The sequence below is a fragment of the Crotalus tigris genome, unplaced genomic scaffold (genome assembly GCF_016545835.1).
Source record: "Crotalus tigris isolate CLP2741 ecotype Arizona unplaced genomic scaffold, ASM1654583v1 scf7180000018525.42219311030:4301911, whole genome shotgun sequence".
Classification (NCBI taxonomy): domain Eukaryota; kingdom Metazoa; phylum Chordata; class Lepidosauria; order Squamata; family Viperidae; genus Crotalus; species Crotalus tigris.
The window spans coordinates 3,246,027-3,262,251 of record NW_024097057.1 but is presented as its reverse complement, the minus strand read 5'-3'; the positions used below and the strand labels follow the sequence as shown (position 1 = coordinate 3,262,251).

The 16,225-nt window shown below is 41.4% G+C and overlaps 1 protein-coding gene across 2 annotated transcripts; it reads left to right on the top strand.

Moving 5' to 3' along the window:
• Positions 1–5,988: 5,988 nt before the first annotated feature.
• On the top strand, positions 5,989–15,659 carry LOC120312684 (hemicentin-1-like). 2 transcript variants are annotated; one of them, XM_039353762.1, is made up of 7 exons: positions 5,989–6,206; positions 9,089–9,418; positions 10,791–11,081; positions 12,355–12,642; positions 13,451–13,630; positions 13,776–13,831; positions 14,434–15,659. In XM_039353762.1, exons 1-7 carry the CDS (start codon positions 6,155–6,157, stop codon positions 14,596–14,598), a joined length of 1,362 nt encoding a protein of 453 aa, XP_039209696.1. In that variant the 5' UTR covers positions 5,989–6,154; the 3' UTR covers positions 14,599–15,659. The 2 variants fall into 2 exon arrangements, with proteins under 2 accessions (XP_039209696.1, XP_039209697.1); XM_039353763.1 differs by lacking the exon at positions 12,355–12,642 and having other exon boundaries at positions 5,990–6,206.
• The last annotated feature ends 566 nt before the right edge of the window (positions 15,660–16,225 follow it).

Genomic DNA, 16,225 nt, shown 5'->3' with positions numbered 1-16,225 from the left:
ACAAACTATGTTCGTAGACATTATTTGTCATAATCAACTATAAACATAAAGCTTGCCATGTTGTGTGAAGCCAGCGCTTTCTAGGAAAATCCTGCCCTTTTCTGTGTTCACACTGATCTAAGCCATGATTTGTTCAATAGCGGCTTCTTGAACAAACCATGGTTGGCTGGATCCATACAACAAAAAGCCAAATCTCATCCACTCACAGGATGGAAAATGGAACCCCATCAGTTTATCATTTTATGCAAACAGGATTCAAACAAAATGCTAAGCCATCATATGGCTTGTTTGGATTGGTTTAGTTAGTATGTTACTTGAACCCAACTGCTGTGTTTTATCAGCATGATTCAATGTGCCACGTGAATCTAGATATTATCACTGCAGTGGTGCATTTCAAAAGAGCCACTCAGAGCTGTGCTCAACCATGAACAGCTATACAAATCTTTTAAATAAATCTGCAAATTTGACGAGTCCCTCTTATATTAGATGAGGGAATAGAAGGGGAACTCATCAAATTTGCAGATGAAACTCAGGATCCAAAAAGATCTCAGCAATGGGCCCTATCCAACAAAATGAAATTTAATGTGGAGAAAAGCAAAGTTTTACACTTAGGCAGGAAAAACCAAAGGTACAAGTACAGATTAGGCGAAACCTGGCTAAAAAACTGTAACTGTGAGATGGACCTTGGAGTCCTAGTGGACGATCAGTTAAACCTGAGCCAGCAGTGTGCAGAAATAGCCAAAATAGCTAATACAATCCTTGGTTGTATAAACAGAGGCATGGAATCAAAATCACATGAAATATTAGTACCGCTTTATAAAGCCTTAGTAAGGCCACACCTGGAATACAGTTTGGGTCACCACGTTACAAAAAAGATGTTGAGACTTTGGAAAAAGTGCAAAGAAGAGCAACTAAGGTTGGGATACTACATTATTCTACCTGCCTAAATGGCAGCATTGAAAAGAAATAGAAAATAGAAATTGAACATTTCTCTTTTTTTCCTCACTGGCTCTTATTGCCCCCTGCTGTCTGGTTAGAAGAATTCGCCTTTGGTTGAAAAAAAACGCTCGACCCCAGACTGTTTAAACAAGTACAGGTAGTCCTTGATTTACAACAGTTCGTTTAGTGATGGTTCAAAGTTACAACGGCACTGAAAAAAGTGATTTGTGACTTTTTCCTCCCACACTTACAACTGTTGTAGCATCCCCAGGATAACACGATCAAAATTCAGCAGCTTGGCAACTGACTCGTATTTATGACCATTGCCGTGTCCTGGAGTCGTGCGATCACCATTTGTGGTGAGCCAAGCCAAGGGGGGAAGCCCGATTCACTTAACAGCCATGTTACTCGCTTAACAACTGCAGCGATTCATTTAATAGCAGCTGCAAGAAAGGTTGTAAAATGGGGCAAAATTTGCTTAACCAATGTCTTGCTTAGCAACGGAAATAGTTACTTAGATTAGGGCTGCATAGCTGTTCACAAAATACATCTAGCAGCAATGACTGATTTGTGATTGTATCTCCACGGTCACGTGATCAAAATCCAGACCTTTGACAACTGGCACGTATTTATTACGGTTGCAGGATCCCGGGATCACACGGTCACTATTTGCAAACTTCCCAGTTGGCTTCCAACAAGCAGAGTCAACGGGGGGGGGGGCAGAGAGATCCACGATTCACTTCACAACATATGATTCCGTTAGCGAGTACAGAATAGAATTGAATAGATCTCCTGCTAGAGCAGGGGTTGGACTAAATGTCCTCCAAGGACTCTTCCAACTCTCTCTCTCTCTCTCTCTCTCTCTCTCTCTCTCTCTCTCTCTCTCTCTCTCTCTCTCTCCTTCTCTCTCTCAGAAGAAGTAGAAGGAGAAATCACCTCCCAAAAAACTGCCAAACTGCCAAGAAAACTGCAGAGACCTGTCCCTATAGCCATCAAGGGCAAGACAGCCATTTCCTCCACCTGTTTCACGAGGTTTGTGATGTTGAGATTCATCAGCCATGAGAGCCTGTCCCTTGATCCCATCTTCCTTGAGTCTTTGCAAATGGGGCTCAAGAGAGATTCTCTTCTTGATGCAAGTTCTAGCCCTACATTTCAAGAAACATCACTCAGGTTTCACTTCTGCTAAGGGCTTAACTTGTGGGCTGCATTGTCCATTGTTAAAAAGGAGAAATGAGATGGCTTTAGTGACCCTTTTGTGGATGGAATAAATGCAGAATTCCTTGGCCTTTTACCCAAAAGTTGACATTAGAGAGAAGAACATCACTTCAGGGGAATTCCCACAAAGCACAGATATTGTCTGTGCCCTCTAATCACTCTCATTTTTACGTATAGTACGGGTCTTGTGTTCTCCAGAATCCACAGCCTCCATCTGCGGATGGGTTTTTCATGACTTCTCGAGAACTACATTTCCATTTTTATTTGGGATAGGTTGCTAGAGAGAGTTCTCATCAGAATTTGTTATGCTTGTGGGTGCACATTTCCCCAAAATATAGATTTTGGCCCACAGCTTTGCCTATACTTGCAATAGCATTTAAATTTTCTTTAAACAAGAAAATAATTTTTAAATGTTACTTTCAAGCAACTTTAGGCAGACCTTTCCTCTATAGATGTCATTTTTAATGGCATTACAGGTTCAGAAATGGGCTAAATTTGAAGAATAATTGAGTTTCAGTTCCAAGCCATTAAACGTTGCCAAATTTGATAATATTTACTTTTGTATAAAAAATTAAATAAGATTTTTCCCATGCCTAAGAGTAAATGTCATTGAATTCTATCAATTTTTTAATGAATAGACATAAATTTAGGCTATCTCCATGCTAATACTCTACAATTATTTGGTGGCAATAGGTTCTACTCTTATTTATTAAAGCTACTATGGAATTAGGTGCTTAAATTAGTGAAGACTTCAAGTAACTTTTTGCATGGACCATTGACTCATTAAAACAGCCATGTTTTTATATATACTGCTTCACAGTGCTTTACAGCCCTCTCTAAGCAGTTTATAGTCAGCATGTTTGCCTCCAACAATTTGGGTCCTCATTTTACTCACCTGGGAAGGATGGAGGACTGAGTCAATCTTGAGATGGTCAGGACTGAATTCCAGGATGTGGGCAGAGTTTGCCTGCAATACTGCATTCTAACCACTGTGTCACCACAGTCTTTAACAAAACATTAAAACTGTAAAGCAAGATATTAGCACTAAAATTGATTTAAAAGTTCACTCCTTCCCAGCTCTGAATTTTTTTCTCCCTTGCTTATTGCAGCATTTCCAGGAGAGGGCAATGCATTCCCAGAAAACAACGAGAAGCCATTGCTAAAGTATCCCACCTCTGCCCAACATCGCCTCCCCACCTCAAGTAAAGCCGACTTTATTCTTCAGAAATTCCTAATCTGTACTTTGGCAATTTCTCAACACATTGGTTTCCTTCTTCAAGAAACTTCTGTTTTTCTACTTTAATCTCAGGGTGCTTGAAAATTTCTTTCAAATTTCTCTTGGGTTGATCTACACAGAGGTCTGTGGTTCTAACCACATAGAACAGTAGCAAATCTGACTTTTCTCTTTCAATCGAGGTGGGAGTGGGGAATTTGCACCCAATGCTGAAGTCCCCCAACATCACATTACCCAGCAGTGAAATGTTGATTTTGGACAGTATAATATTTGGGATGAGTTTTTCACTCAGGGAGATAAGGAGATAAATAGGCACGAAGGGTCTCCACTGGGTTACTATGCGTATATGGAGCCTCTGTTCCATCTCAGCACTTGAATTGTTATCAAAAATGGTGATATTTTTGGACAGATTGAATTTCTGGCCTTTTATCTATTTGTGGATGACTTCCTGAAAAATTGCATCCGTTATTTACAACAACTCCAGAACACAATGCTGGCAATGAAATAAAACCAAAGTGCAAACTGCAGAAAGTAAAATAAGAGGAAAAGAGAGGAAAGATAAAGAATAGTACAGGAAATTGGGTCAATAAACTAAAATAGAATAGAATACTGCTGGAAGGGACTTTGGAGGTCTTCTAATCCAGCCCCCTGCTCAAGCAGGAGGACCTATACCATCTCAGACAAGTGAACGTCTAGCCTCTTCTTAAAAATCTCCAGAGATGGAGCGCCCACGATTTCTGGTGGCAAGCTGTTCCACTGGTTAATTGTCCTCGCTGTCAGGAAGTTTCTCCTTAATTCCAGGTTGCTTCCCTCTTTGATTAGTTTCCAACCATTGTTTCTTGTCCTGCCTTCAAATGCTTTGGAGAATAGTTTGACCCCCTCTTTGTGGCAGCCCCTCAAATACTGGAACACTGTTATCATGTCGTCCCTGTTTCTTCTTTTCATTAGACTAGCCAAATCCAAGTCCTGCAATCATTCTTCGTATGTTTTAGTCTCCAGACCTTTGATCATCTTAGTTGCTCTTCTCTGAATTTTTTTCCAAGGTCTCAACATCTTTTTTGTAGTATGGTGACCAAAATTGGCTGGATTGATGGGGTTGGTTATTGTTGGCTTTTTTGCATTTTCTTTTTTTTTAGAGAACAGCTCTGGAGTGGTAAAATCAAATTACAGTAAATGTACCCTGATCTGCAAATTAGTTCAGGAAGTACAAAGTGGAACAGACCAAAATAACACATTAGCTCATGTGGAGGCAGGAAACCTTTAGAGAAATATTTACAGACGGAAACAATGAAAACTGGAAGTAGGTTAACAAATGGATATTTAATCAAAAGTATGCATCCCTTCACTTTTCTTTCATCTGCTTTTCTGTTTTTGTCAATCTGACAAAGTCACTTTATTGAACTTGAGAATATATTTAATTAAAAGCTGGTTGTAAAGTCTATCTATATTTCAATGTGTACTTCTCCAACCAGATTCACTGTGGGTTGAAATGCAGCACAATACGGCATTTTTGCAATCGGGTTCCTCCAAAAAGACGTTTTTCTTTTATTTCATGAATTTATTTGATGATCATTTTTTCCATGACTCCGTGCAGTTCTAGACAGACTTTCCCATGATATATTTACTTTCCACTGTTAAATAAGTTGGACAGTGCAGGAAAATCCAAATTTTAGAAAAAGAGCTAGGGTTTGAGTTCATGCAGTGCAAAATCCTTTTGTGCTGAAACACAATAAAGAATAATGCTTCTTCCGTCTTTTATCTAAATAATAAGAAAACACTGTGGGCAGGGGAAGAGCACATATTTGGCACATTTGTTTTTCTTTGACAGAAAATAATACAGAACATACAAAATAAGGCAAGGGACTTTGGAGGTCTTCTAGTCCAACCCATTTGTCTGAAATGGTGTAGGGTTCCTGCCTGAGCAGGGGGTTGGACTTGATGACCTCCAAGGTCCCTTCCACTTTATTATTATTATTATTATCATTAACCCCCTGCACAAGCAGGAGACCCTACACCATTCCAGACAAATGGCTGTCCAGTCTCTTCTTGAAAACCTCCAATGATGGAGCACCCACAACTTCTGAAGGCAAGCTGTTCCACTGGTTAATTGTTCTCACTGTCAGGAAATTTCTTCTTAGTTCTAGGTTGATTCTCTCCTTGATTAGTTTCCATCCATTGCTTCTCGTCCTGCCTTCAGGTGCCTTGGAGAATGAATTGACCCCTCCCCCCTTCTTCCTTGGGGCAAGATTATCTGTGGTTAGGATCTCTTAAGCCCATGTTTTGCAGGAAAGTTAACATCCCTTTTCTGGAGAAGAAGGAGATTCTTACCACCTTGGATGTTCTGATCTTGTTCAGATGCAGCTACTCTAACCCAGTTTATGCAGAACAGTCTCCAAGATATATTTATATTGTTTCTATCTATAACCTTTTGTTCCAGCCTTCTAAACTGGGTGCCCAAATGGAAGGCACAGCAATTTTTGTGAAAAAGGAAATTGAGAATATTCAGAAAAGGGAACAGCAAACAGGAAAAGATAAAGTGAAAAGAAGAAGAAAAAAGGAACTAGAAGCAGAGAAGGGGAGGGGCAAGACCGACCGTGAAAGCGAGGGCTTGCTCATACAGAGTTTGCTGAATGGTGAGAGCAGCCTCTTCTGATCCAAGGAGACGTTTGAGAATAAATCCTCATTGGCCAAGTTCTCCCCACAACTGGACCCAATGCTGGAGCTGAAGTCCACAGCAGGCAGAAAATCTCCATCGCATGAGACAACATGAGCCTCCATCTGGTCAGAATTGTTCTCTTCTTGCCTTTCCTCTCCATAGGTAAGTTTTCTTGGACTTCAGGAAGATGCCGCTAAAGATCCAACGTGGCTCTAGTAGCTATTACAGGGAAGGAAGATGGCAAATCACATTTCTGGGCTATGTTGTTTCTACTCAGAGAAGGGGGCAGTGACTTGGTGAATGCTCTCTTCATTGAAGGACAGGAACAGGATACGAGGCATAACTTTAAAAGCATGGCAGGCCATAATCTCGAATAGGGTCTCCAACCTTGGGTACTTTAAGACTTCTGGATTTCAACTCCCAGAATTCCTTGAGCAGAGGTCTCCAAGCTTAGTCCAGCAGTCTTAAAGTTCCCAAGGTTGGAGATCCCTGCTCAAGGTGCCCAAGTTGGAGACCCTTACTCAAGGAATTCTGGGAGCTGAAGTCCAGAAATCTTAAAGTTCCCAGAGTTGGAGACCCCTGATCTCTGGACAGAAAATAGAAGACCTGATGCCTACTTGAAGGAGTTCTGGTTCGCCAATTGGCAAAAATAGGACAGGGATCTATAAGGATCATGCAACTGAAAGTCACATCCTAGAAGTAAGATAAGATAAACTTTATTGTCATTTTTTTTTTACTGTGGGCACACTGGCACACATTAAACATGAAATTCTGTTGCCTACTCTCAAAAGCGTACACATACATAACACACATATAAACAGGATATATACCTACACCCCAACATATAAATAGAATAGAATAGAAAATAGAATAGAATAGAATAGAATAGAATAGAATAGAATAGAATAGAATAGAATAGAATAGAATAGAATAGAATAGAATAGTTCACAAGGTTAATACTGTATGGAACAAAACTGTGACTGAATCTGGATAATCTGCTTCAGACACCCTTCCCAGAAGGTAACAAGAAAAACAGATTGTAGCATCCCAGACAATCCTGTGGACCTTGCTCAAGCATAGATTATTATATGCTGCATCCTGGATGGAAGGGAGGGAACTTTTCGGCCATCCTCACCATTCCCTGCACCGCCTTCCTGTCTGAAGCAGGGATGCTCCCAAACCAGACAGTAATGCAATATGACAGGATGCTCTCGATGTCCCTCTGTAGAAAGTGGTAAAGGGAGCAGGAATAGTAGGAATGGGTGGGGGAGACTTCAGACTGGAGGAAGAAATTGCTATGGGCATGCAGTAGAGTCTTCCAGGATGTCACAGGCATCTGGACATCATCTTGGAAATCTCAGCTATTGTGTCATGTTCATCATTTGTGCAACGTCCTCATAAAGCACACGAGCGCCATAGCTGCAGAGCTTCTACTTGAGATGGGAAACCAGAGCAGAGTTGAAAAGTCCCAAATGATATGGGGAAGCAGCACCACCCACAAAGGAAAGGGAAGTTTTGAAAGAGCAAAATGAAGCAAAAAAAAAAAAAAAATGAAATGAAATAACCAAGATCCTAAGACAGAAGTTGAAACTGTGGGGACTTTTGCAGGGTGGGTTGGCAAGACCAGAAAACAGCTGTATTGAGCTAATGTAGAGTGAATTCTGCTGCTGATCATTATTAATATTTCTATATTAATTATAGAAATTTTTATATGTTTGCATATTGGTTTTTAACTTTTTTTATTGTTGTTACCTGTTGTGAGCTAGTGTGGGATAGAAGAAAAAGAAGAAAAAAGTGTTAACCTCCAACTTTTTTCAGAGCAGTGGACTAAAAATAGTAAAATACAACTTCAAATTTTACTTTTACATACAGGCAATTTCTATAATAATATCTAATCAGCAAATCCCAAGGTCAAGCTTTCGTTTTTTTTTCTGCCTTGAACACAAGGTCTAGAACAGGGGTGTCAAACTGCGTCATGCAGAAGTCATACCCACCCCAGCTTTGGCAAGGGGAAAAAAGTTGTGACACGTCACATGATGTGGTGAGTTTGATACCCCTGGTCTAGAAGCAGTCTCCAGATAGAAATAAAACTGGATGTGTTCTTTTCTTTGATTAAAGCAGTTAATCTGGCTTCATCAGTTTTTCCTTCCATTATGGAGATTAATATATTTTTCCATTTTTACCCATAAAACATTCTTGCTGGAATCAGCACATACAACAATAAAGTTCAAATTATTTTCAAGTTCTTTGTCCAGTAACCCTAAAAGGAAAGTCTCTGGTTTCAGTTTGATATTCTGGATTAAAATAGGAAATTGACTTCTTTATTTCTTTGCTTTATCACAAGTCTACCAAAGAGGATAAAAAAAATTCCTTCTTTACAACTGCATTTCCAACATATCCAAGGATGTTCTTATCCATTGTTTCCTCCTCCTCCTCTCCTCCTCCTCCTCCTCCTCCTCTTCTCTGCAAACCCCACTCCCTTCTTGCACTGACGATGCTAATGAAATGTCTGCAAGAAAACAACCAAACTCAGAGAGCACCAAGGACATGTTTTACATTTGGTTGTTCAGTCTGAGGATCTCTCTCTTCTGTCTTCTAAGATCATTCCCACATACCGTTACATCGGTGAAAATGGGTTGAAATTCAGATGTAGTTGCTTCCCTGTCATTGATTGCAATGCTTTCATTTTAAAGCTAGGGGAGACATGATAGCAGTGTTCCAGTATCTGAGGGGTTGCCACAGGGCAAAGGGGTCCAGGTTGTTCACCAAAGCACCAGAGGGCAGGATAAGAAACAATGGTTGGAAACTGATCAAGGAGAGAAGCAACCTGGGATTGAGGAGAAACTTCCTGACAGTGAGGACAATTAACCAGTGGTACAGCTTAGCCCCAGAAATTGTGCGTGCCCCATCACTGGTTAAGAAAAGACTAGACAATCACCTGTCTGAGATGGTATAGCTTCTTCTGCTTGAGCAGGGGGCTGGACTAGAAGACCTCCAAGATCCCTTCCAGCTCTATTCTATTCTAAATTCTGTTTGCTATCCAGTTTCCGCAGGGACTCATCCGTCGACAAGCTCTCTCTCCTTTTCCATGATTCAGACGCCTCTTTTTTTGAATGTATCAGAAGGATCAGACGTGACGTTGAATTGCAACACGGAAGGCAATGTTTCTTCAAAGTGGTTTATAAAATGGAAGAAGATGGGGGGAAAACACTATATTAAAAATTCAACCTGGAGTTTTGTAATAACGAATAACGTTAACAAATCCAGCACCTTAATTCTTAAATCAACTGTTATTGCGGATTCTGGAATCTATCACTGTGAAACTGGCGATTTAGTAGATTCGCAATTGGGGAACACAAGTGTGACAATCTGGGGTAAATATGCCTATTCATTCATTTATTCTTTCATTCTTTCATTCCTTCATTCATGCTAGGGAACCTTGAATTCTTTTGCTGTTGTTCATTCTATGAAAATGTGGCAATTTGGGTGGCTTCGGCGGTGTCTAATTAGTTTTGCAAAAGTGGTATGACTGATTTGCGCCTTGTATGGACTCAGAAGCAATACGTGAGATGTTTGTTAAAGAATTTAGTCCCATTTAATGACCTTTCTTGCCAATGGTATTAAGTGAATCACTGCAGTTAACTTTGAGCAGTCCCTAAAACAAACTGTTGTTAAGTCAAGGAGTCCCTGTATATCTGTAGCTATGCAAATAGATGCTTCACCTGATTTATGTCAGGCTTCCTAGGAACCAGGAAAGACACAAGGAGTTATTTTTGAATACAGGCAGTCAACCATTCCAAGTGAGCATTCAAGGTTACAACAGCCCTGAAAAATGTGACTTATGTCCGTTTTTCACACTTTTCACATGACTTGGCAAATGTCTCACTTAGCGACAGAAATCTGGGGCTCAGTTGTGGTTGTAAGTCAAGGACTACCTGTGGTCCCCTTTTTTGTTCATCATTCACAGACTCTGTGGAGGCTCCCAGTCATCCAGGTCCTGATCGTCCCAAAGGGGCTTTTAACACTAAGCAACTGGACTTTCTTGTTTTTCTTTGAAGACGTTTCGCTTCTCATCCAAGAAGCTTCTTCAGTTCTGACTGGATGGTGGGGTACAGAAGGATTTATACCCCTTGCAGACAGTTGGTCATTTGCCTTCTTTTAGAGCAGGGGTAGTCAACCTTGGCTCTTTTATGACTCGTGGACTTCAACTCCCAGAATTCCTGAGTCATAAAAGAGCCAAGGTTGACTACCCCTGTTTTAGAGGGTCATTGAGGCCACTTGGAGGTTTACCTGAATGCTCGGGATCACCTGAGTAGTGCAAATGTGTGTGGACCCTGAGAACACAGGTAAAACTCCAAGTGGCCTCAACAACTCTCTCAAAGGATGCAAATGACCAGCTGTCTGCAAGGAGTATAAATCCCCCCGTTCTGTACCCTCCAGTCAGAGCTGAAGAAGCTTCTTGGATGAGAAGCAAAACGTCTTCAAAAGAAAAACAGGAAAGTCCAGCTGCCTCCTGAAAAAGCACCTTTGGAATGGTCATCAATTATCTGTTGTGGCAGTGTGTGTGTGTGTTTGTGTGTGTTTGTTTGTGCATGTGCAAGTGTGTGTGTGCGGGGTTAGCATTGTAAAGCATATGACTCTTCTTCTAATATTTTATACAATTCTATTTCCTTTGCCCCAAAACAAAGCAGGTCTGAAATACAGATAGAAATTATGACCTTTTTTTTTTGTTTATTTTTTTTGTAGAAAAGCCCAACCTGGTGGTGAATCAGACTCCACAACAGGTCAGCAAAAAAGCCGGGGGAAATGTCACAATTACGTGCAATTTTAGCAGAGTTCACAATATCAGTTTGGTGGAAGTGAAATGGTACAAAGACAAACTGGAGCTCAGGAACCCAAAACACTCTGAGAAATTTAAGCAGAAAGTGTTTCTTAAACTGGTAAATGTAAATCTGGAGGATTCAGGAAACTATGTATGCACGATCAGGATCAGAAATCGAACGGGATCAGGAAACGGAACGTGGGTTCAAGTCGCTGGTAAGTGGTGGGAATTTTCTGTGTGGTCTTGCCAGGCTGGTCCGTGGTTTAATGTCAGATGCAAACAGCCAGGTCCATACATGCCTACGGTACAAAATTACTGATTTATTCCTCAAGCCTATAAACAGGAACCTTCTCAGACTAACAATGTAAGGTCCTGCCTCAGCTATGTTCTCAGGAAACCAGAACTCTGGAAATGAACGTTATTTCAAAAGGATCTTTTACTGGGAGAAAGTGATTGCAGAGAAGCCAGGCGGAAACTGAAGTTCCCACATGAATCGTTAGGCTAATTTCCCCATTGTCCAAACCCCATCCCAATGCCCCCTGCCCATCAGGAGCCAATCCGCTGGCGTGAAGGTGTTATGAGAACTCTGAGGCGAGAAGCATTTTCTTGGCACTTCTCTGCCTGGAACCTTGGCATGGACTTATCTGTGGATAGTTGAGCAGATCAATGTTGCCATCAATATAAATGGCTCCCTCTTGCCAGAATAACCTTCAGTGGCTAGCAAGACCTTTAAAACAATGGCTAACAAATGTAATTATATTTGTACATATTTAAACAGCAAACATGCAATCTGGTCACATCATCGCTACCTGCAGAAATGTCAAATTTGAAACCAGAAGGAGGAAGTACTGAGAGAGCAATTTACTGAACATGATGAGGAAGAGTTTTTGCTGAATGGCCATGCTCTCTGATCAAGACCAGGAAATGTCAGAAATTATGTAGGAAACCATGAGCTCTGCCAGAAAGACTGGCAGTCTAATTTCACTTCTCTGTTTTCATGATTCAGTTAGCCTACCACGGGTCCACCAGGAGGAGCTGGTAGAATTGAGATTAGCCTCTTAAAGACTTTGGGAGAGGAGAGAAGGAAAAAAATGGTAGAAGTAGTAGGTTAAAGAGTGAATTTCTGCAAACAATCTGGAGCAATCCAGAAATGTAGGGATTATAACTCACAGCTTCACAGTCATATAGGGAATGTTGACCTACGTCCTTGGAAGCTTCATCGCAGCTCTCAGGCAAGACCCAAATGCTATAATAGCTAAGTATTGGAAGGTGACCAAGCTGGGCCATGGATTTCAGTGAGTAGCTTTGAACTAATCACTTCATGTATGTCGTCTTGTGTCCCGGCATGTCCAACTCAAATCTGCAGATGGAGGTGTCCCATGAATGCAGCCTGTGTCAACCCAACCTTCTCCTTTAGGCTTTCTTTGACCCTTGATTGAGTTGAACATCAAGGTTGTTGAAATTATTGGCTTTTTTTCCCCTTTGCAGCTGCAAATCTATTGGTGATTCGGTCACCACCTTCCATCCAGACAACAGAAGGGGAAAACCTCACCATGAACTGTAGAGTCCAGGGGAAGGAAATCAAACACCTCCATAATGTTTCATGGTATAAGATTGCCTTTGATGGACAGAAGACCTTAGTGACACACAAAACTGATGTTCTGAAAGACCGAGTTTCTCTGTTTTTGAGGAACATCAAAAAGGAGGACTCTGGAAACTATATCTGTGAAATTGATGGATATGGCCAGGGGAAAGCAACTAGGGTGACAATCCTTGGTAAATAGAACAATTTTCTCCCCTTTCTATGGGAATAATCCACAGTTTGTGACTTAGCATGTTCGGTGAACCCAGGTCATTGTGGGTTCTTCTAGAAATTGTTGACTGTGCCATAACTTCAGCCAGGAGACGTTTGGGTATCCTAAACCAATTGGTTTCATGAATCTGATTTCATGCGTTTCTCCCAAAATACCTCTGATATATCTGATATTGCTACGTTACAAATTTGCCTCTCCCAGAGAACGTTGACATGGAAACTAAAGCACATAGGGCACTAGAGATCACAATGATATCATGTGTGTTGTGATATTGTGCAAATAATGCAATAGTATTTTTTTGTCCCTTCCCCCTCCCCCCCAGGATGTTGAGCATTCTAAGAGTATCTCTGGAGCAAGGAGTACAGATAATCCTCGACTTACCACAATTCATTTAGTGACTGCTCAAAATTACAATGGTATTGAAAAAAGTGACTTAGGACTGTTTTCACACTTACAACCATTGCGGCACCCCCAAGGTCACGTGATCAAAACTCAAAGGCTTGGCAACTGACTCATATTTATGACGGTTGCCGTGTCCCGGGGTCACGCAATCCCCTTTTGTGACCTTCTGACAAGCCAAGTCAATGGGGAATCCAGATTCACTTAACAACTGTGTGATTAACAACCGCAGTGATTCACTTAACAACTGTGGGAAAAAAGGTCATACAATGGGGGAAAATTCACTTCTGTTGGTTGGCAACATAAATTCTGAGTTCTCTTCCGAGGCTGTCCATTAATACCAGCTCATTTCCTGTCGCTTGTTTGAGCAGGACGCGAGAAGCCATCACAGAACATCAAGGTCAATGGTGACGGCAGACAACCAGGCTCACCCCAAGAAAATACCGGGGGCGGAATCGGAATCCCTGTGGGGGTTGGAATAGCCGTGGGCACCCTCATCTTCTTGCTGCTTCTCGGCGCCGTGGTGTGGAGATCAAAGAGGAAGAATAAAGGTGGGACCTTCTTCCACAGCTGTCCTTTCCGACTTTTCATCCTGAGAAGGAGGAGAACAGAATAATCAGAATAACAGACTTGGGACAATTCTTGAATGTCATTGAGGACTAATGCTTTGCATTCCTGTTTATCTCACTCCCGTAGGGGCTTCAGAAAACCCCTCGGAGGCTGAGCCTGTTGCAAGCAAAGAAGCTAGGAAGGTAAATCCAATGGCTGCTTCATCATGAAAATGCACCGAGGTCTCTATCTTGTCATCAATTGGGTGTTTAAATACTTTTTTAAAAAAAATAATTTCTATTGAATATTTTAATAGCATCATTTTTAATCAAATGTCTTAATAGCCATACAGGTAGTCCTCGACCTGGATCCATTCGCTGAGTGACTGTTGACCGTTTTTCAGCCTTAGGACCGTTGAGGTCATGTGGTCAAAATTGGCACAGCCTAAACTGTGGCGCATTTATAGACCTTCAATGCAGGTCGTCCTCCACTTGCGCCCACAATGGAGCCCAAAATTTATGTTGCTAAGTGAGACATTGGTTAAGTGAGTTTTGCCCCATTTTAAGACCTTCTTTGCCACATTTGTTAAGTGAATCACTGCAGCTGTTAAGTTAGCAACACCATTGTGGCTCCGGATATTATATGAACCATTCTTGCAGTGTCTGTTTCTGACAAATGGCCTGTGAGAGGCGGCTTCTTTGTGGAGTCTCAGAACTCACAATGGTTTTTGTTCCTGTTTAGAAGAGCTGCTGCTTCTAAGACCGCAGTTAAAATCACCCTTCTTCTGTCCCTGTCTTCCTAACAGCACACTTCTTTGACCAAACAAGAGAGCGATGTGACTTACGCTGACATCAGATTCCACAGAAGGGAAGTTCCACCAGATGCTGAGGTTGTGTATGCAGAAGTGAGACTGGGTACAAAACGGCCTGAGAACAGAGACAGAGGGACTCAGTCTGCAGGCCTTCACTGAGAAAAGAGGAGAGAAGAAGCTATTCAGAGAAGAGTTGTCTTCAGAAGCTCCTGAGATATGCCCTGCCATGAAGCAGATGGTTCCTTTCAAAGCCTTGAGAAATCTTCACCTGTTATCCACGAATGGAAGAATTGCAGTCTGCCTCCCCTTTCCTCTTTGGTAGAGATGGACAACCCCATCTTCTAAACTATATCCTTGTAACCTCCCACTTAGATTCCCACAATTATATGGAGCTGCCCTTGAAGAGCATTCAGAAAGTTCAGTTGAGGCAAGATGCAAGATAAAGGGTGCTGGCTACATGGCACAGGTTAAACTCTTACTCCATGACCTGGCCTGGCTGCCAGTGTGTTCCTGGGTTCAATTCAAGGTGTTGCTTGCCACCCTTAAAGCCCTACGTGGCTTGGGACCAGGCTATCTGAAGGGACTGTCTTTCTCCAAGAGTCTCTACCCACCCAATTCGATGGAGCAGATTGGACACATTGCAGATCCCATCAGCCAAAGAGAATCAGGTGGCAGGGACTGTAGGAAGGGCCTTTTCTGCAGTGGCCCTCTCTCTGTGGAATATACCCCCCCTCCCAGAGATTAGACTGACTCTTTGAAAGGCTCTAAAAATCTTGTTATATACCCAGCCTAGGGCTCGGACAATGTTAATGGCCCTGTATTCTGATTTTACTGTTAATTGATTAATTATCTCAGCTGCTGTTTGTATTTATTTTCTGGATGTTTTTATTGTCTTAATGTTTTAATTAATTGTTTTAATTGTTCTATAGTTTCAAAAATATTTTGAAATATTTTAGAAATATAAGCCACTCAGACTCACTTGATTTAGATGGGCGGCTATAGAAAATGAATGAATGGATGGATGGATGGATGGATGGATGGATGGATGGATGGATGAATATGGGGATAATTATTGGGAGGAAACTTACGAGGTAAATTTAGAGAGATAAAGGCTACAAAGAATTTTGAAACATCCTCAAAACATCTATCTTATTTTTGTATGACCATGAACCAGTTACCAGGAGAAAAAAGTAGGTTGATAAAGCAATATTAATAATGTGTGTGGTTGTGTGTTGCGTAAGTCATTAATCTGCACATTTAGCTAGAAATATAGCTGAGTAATATTGAAATCCATCCATTGGAAATACACCCCTAACTTCTCCGTTTGAACTGGAAACCTGCAAAAACTTATCAGAAGTCAGACTCTTGTCCAAGTCAACGCCTGGGATGGGTGAAAAACAAAAACTCCTAATATCTACACTCCCCGCTCAGTTCCAAGGACAGGGCATGATCTCCCAGCAACAAAGGGAGTCAGGCAACAATAATTAGAATACTGAAAGGGCAATCTCAGGCACAGGTCAAAGTACATTTCACAACAAACAGGCATCTCGATCACAAAGCCCCAAAGAATGTATAAAAACTCACCTACTCTCAACTCCATTTTGTCAGCCACCCCAGAAACAGGCTGCGTCACTGAAGTTTCTGGCAATTCAATAAACAGAGACCTCCTTTTGAAAATGCGGCCTGCCTCCATTTTATTTCCAGCATCTTTCTCCCGGCTTGGAACCGGACTGGATTTTTCTTCCAACACTAGCAATCACACATGTCTAGTCATGTTGGCAGTTTC